At 30.5% G+C, this 3,205-nt stretch overlaps 1 protein-coding gene across 2 annotated transcripts in view; it reads right to left on the bottom strand.

Moving 5' to 3' along the window:
- The window catches only part of LOC117174144 (nuclear receptor-binding protein homolog), a 27,272-nt gene that overhangs the window by 15,565 nt on the left and 8,502 nt on the right, over positions 1–3,205 (bottom strand). The window contains exon 2 of one of the 2 annotated variants that reach the window (XM_033362955.1): positions 2,235–2,321. The exons of the other annotated variant lie outside the window; for it this stretch is intronic. Coding sequence (XP_033218846.1) covers positions 2,235–2,321 — 87 coding nt within the window. The remainder of the gene's footprint in view (positions 1–2,234; positions 2,322–3,205) is intronic. 2 annotated transcript variants of the gene reach the window in all.

Raw genomic sequence — 3,205 nt, 5'->3', positions numbered from 1 at the left:
ATGCAAAGATCTACTGGTGCTTATAAAAAATACAATTGTTAATAACAAATTAGTCATTAATAATTCTTAATTAGCTACAACAATTCGTGCTTTGGTATTTCTTTTCTCATCAATTGCACATTTATATCACTCATTCTCGATAACTTGCCTGTTATTATTTCATCTCTACCTTCAAATGAACAATTTATTCAAACATTATGTTTAAATAAACAACAAAATTTGTTTTATGATCTAGGCAAAAAATCTCATACAAAGATATCTAGCTTCACTTTGAAAAAAACGTTGAAATCGGTTGAAATTCTAGCCGGAATCGTATTTTAAATATTTTTTCGCGATTTTGCCCCACCATACATTACTCAAACTTAGAAGGCCGATAACTTTCGCTTCCCCCAACGTAAAAAGGTTTTCATACAGTGTTCCAGAAGGCTCTCAACCTCCATTATAGAAATATACAATACAAAAATCCGAAGCTTTAGGCCTAAAAATTGGCGTTTTTTACATTTCTTTTACATGTAGTTGAAGTTCCGAACGATCAAATGAATAAAATATTTTGCCCCATTTCTGTTTTACCCATAAGTATTGTTCCCACTGCAATTTAAAATTTGCATTATAATTCGTTTTACATAATACATTATTTCCAATATAAATTAACAAACATTTGAGCACTTTCTCTGGTTTACAAAGTCATCAGTAAAAAAATTCGTTAATTTGAAAGTTCAGAACTTCAAGGACATTTCTTTTCCTTCTATTTAATTTCAAAATTTTTTAATTCGTTATCTCAATACGCGTAGACGCCCGTGATGAAAAAAACTGAATATGTTAAAGGAAAATATAAAAACAATTGATGACACCAAAAAAAAAAAACTAAAATGCGAGCTTGGGCCCTTAAAAGAATTTTTTAAACTTGGGCCAAATTTGAATGATGAATTTCACTGAACGAAACAAGTTGCGCATGCCAAAGTAAAAATAATCGATTAGAAACGTTTTTTATTAAATCCTAAACGTTTTTTTTGTCGAAAAAAGCCCTAAATGTTTTTGTATAATTGTTTCATAAATCTGAGAGACTTACTTGAATAATAAGAATATATATAATGCTAAAGTAAAAGAAGCCATTGCCAGTTGCGATTAAAATAAAGTAATTTTTTTCTTGCAAAAATGGGCTTCCGAGTTCAATAAATAAATATATATATTTTAATTCTGCCAAAAATCTGGGTGATGTATTTCACTAAAGCGAATACATTGTACCCATTTCAAATTCAAAGAATTTAAGAATAGCACTTATTTAACTAAAAGCATCATTTTGTCCTTAAACTCGGCCTTCGGGACGGCTAAATACCTACATATTTTTGTTAATTCTGCCAAAAGTCAGGGGTAACTTTTGACACTAAAAAGAACAATTTGTACGAGTGCCATTTTAGGATAAAAAAATAACGCGTTTTAGTCCCACACTAATGTGCCTTTAAATATTAAAGGTTTTAAAAAAGATACATACTTCCAGAAAGTATATTAAAAGTTTTAAGGGATAAATGTGAAGGAAAATTGCTAGGAAAACATTTATAGTATTTAAATAGAGCATGAAAAGTAATTAATTAAGTTTCTTATCTGACACTAGTTAGCAGACTTAGGTTTGAGGTCTAGACAGAAATTGAACAGTGACTATTAACTAATTTTGGTCAAATCAGGATGCGCAATGAAATCCTACACAAGTGTCACAATAGTAGACTATTTTAGGAAATCTATTGAAAAACGGTAATTATCCATTATCAGCTTACTCAGAGCAGAGTTGGAATGATTTCATGCCTATTTGCCATTACATGAATGTGACCTTGCCAAGAATGTACGGAGGGGAGATGGAACAGTACAGAATAGGGTTTACCATTAAGCAGACCTGATGATGGACTAAAATATCAAATGAACAATGCGGACAGTTCTTAGTTCTTGAGAATAAAACTTGTATGACACATTATGAAGTCAAATATAGTAACTAATTAATAAAGTGGTGTCCAATAGAAGAATCCCTCTTGAATAAAGTATGAATACATAAACTCTCAAAATGTATTTAATTTACCCTGTTGTCATGCGATACACGTGAATATAGTTGTATGAAGGAGAATTCCAATGGAATTTAGAAATTCAATGAACCACAAGTTCGTTTAAAACAATCATGTTATAGTACAGAATGAAATATAGGTATAAAATAAAACAACAATCATATTTCTTTCTAAATTACGTACCTTCATTTCAGAGACTTCGTTTTCACCAACTTTTGATACTGCAAAGTTTGCGCCTTCTCCTAGGGAATACTTTGTACCTACATAGACCTAAAATTTCAAGAAAAAACACACGTCATGTATTACGAACTTGTGATTTTCGAAATTTTTACTTAAAAAAGAATTTTTTAATATTGAATGCAAGTGAAGAATTTAGAATCTCGACAATATTCCACTTTTAATCAATTAGACATAAGAGATGCCGCTTTTGTCAAAAAAAAAAAAAAAAAAAAAAAAAAAAATAGTTAAAAACTATCGCTGATCGAAACACTTTATCAAAAGAATTAGGCTATATTCATTGATATTTCCGTCTATCCTCTATTGAAAATTTTGTAAGTTAAAGTAACGCAGGTGGATTCTGTGAATGCTTAACCCTTAAACGGCCAAAACGCCACTACCGGTACACTGCTTTTCAACGGCCAATAACTAAGACTATTCGACACTAGAATAAATTGAGACACATATATTTTTATTACTTAAGATCTCCTCCTTCCGACGGTGCACATGAAATTCCTCAAAAAATTTACTTATCACCCCAAAATGCAGTTTAACCAAAAAAAAACGTGATTTTTCGTGCCTATTTTTTTTTGTGAACCATTTTCCAAAGCTTTTCGAGTCTGTAATTAACCTGAAATCTCACTAACGGGTGGAATAAATGTCTAAACTTTGAGAATCCATGGTTCAAAGATCGATTTTTCGTTTTAGTATTTTTAAAATGGCGTCTTAATGGCAAAATTTTTGTGAAAACATTCATGAATTTTTATACAATAAACGATGCGCTTTTCGGAAAAATCATCAAGAATAAAAAGTTCTTGTAATCAGCCAAGGAATAAGCCTGAATTTTTTCGAAGCATTTTGAGCAAAATTTTGGATTTTGCATATGAACAATTTTTGCAAAATTCAAAATTTTGCTCAAAACGCTCCGGAAAAATTCA

The sequence above is a fragment of the Belonocnema kinseyi genome, chromosome 6, assembly GCF_010883055.1.
Source record: "Belonocnema kinseyi isolate 2016_QV_RU_SX_M_011 chromosome 6, B_treatae_v1, whole genome shotgun sequence".
In the NCBI taxonomy this organism is placed as follows: Eukaryota; Metazoa; Arthropoda; class Insecta; order Hymenoptera; family Cynipidae; genus Belonocnema; species Belonocnema kinseyi.
Note: the sequence above shows the minus strand (reverse complement) of the source record. Positions and strands in the feature narration are given on the sequence as shown.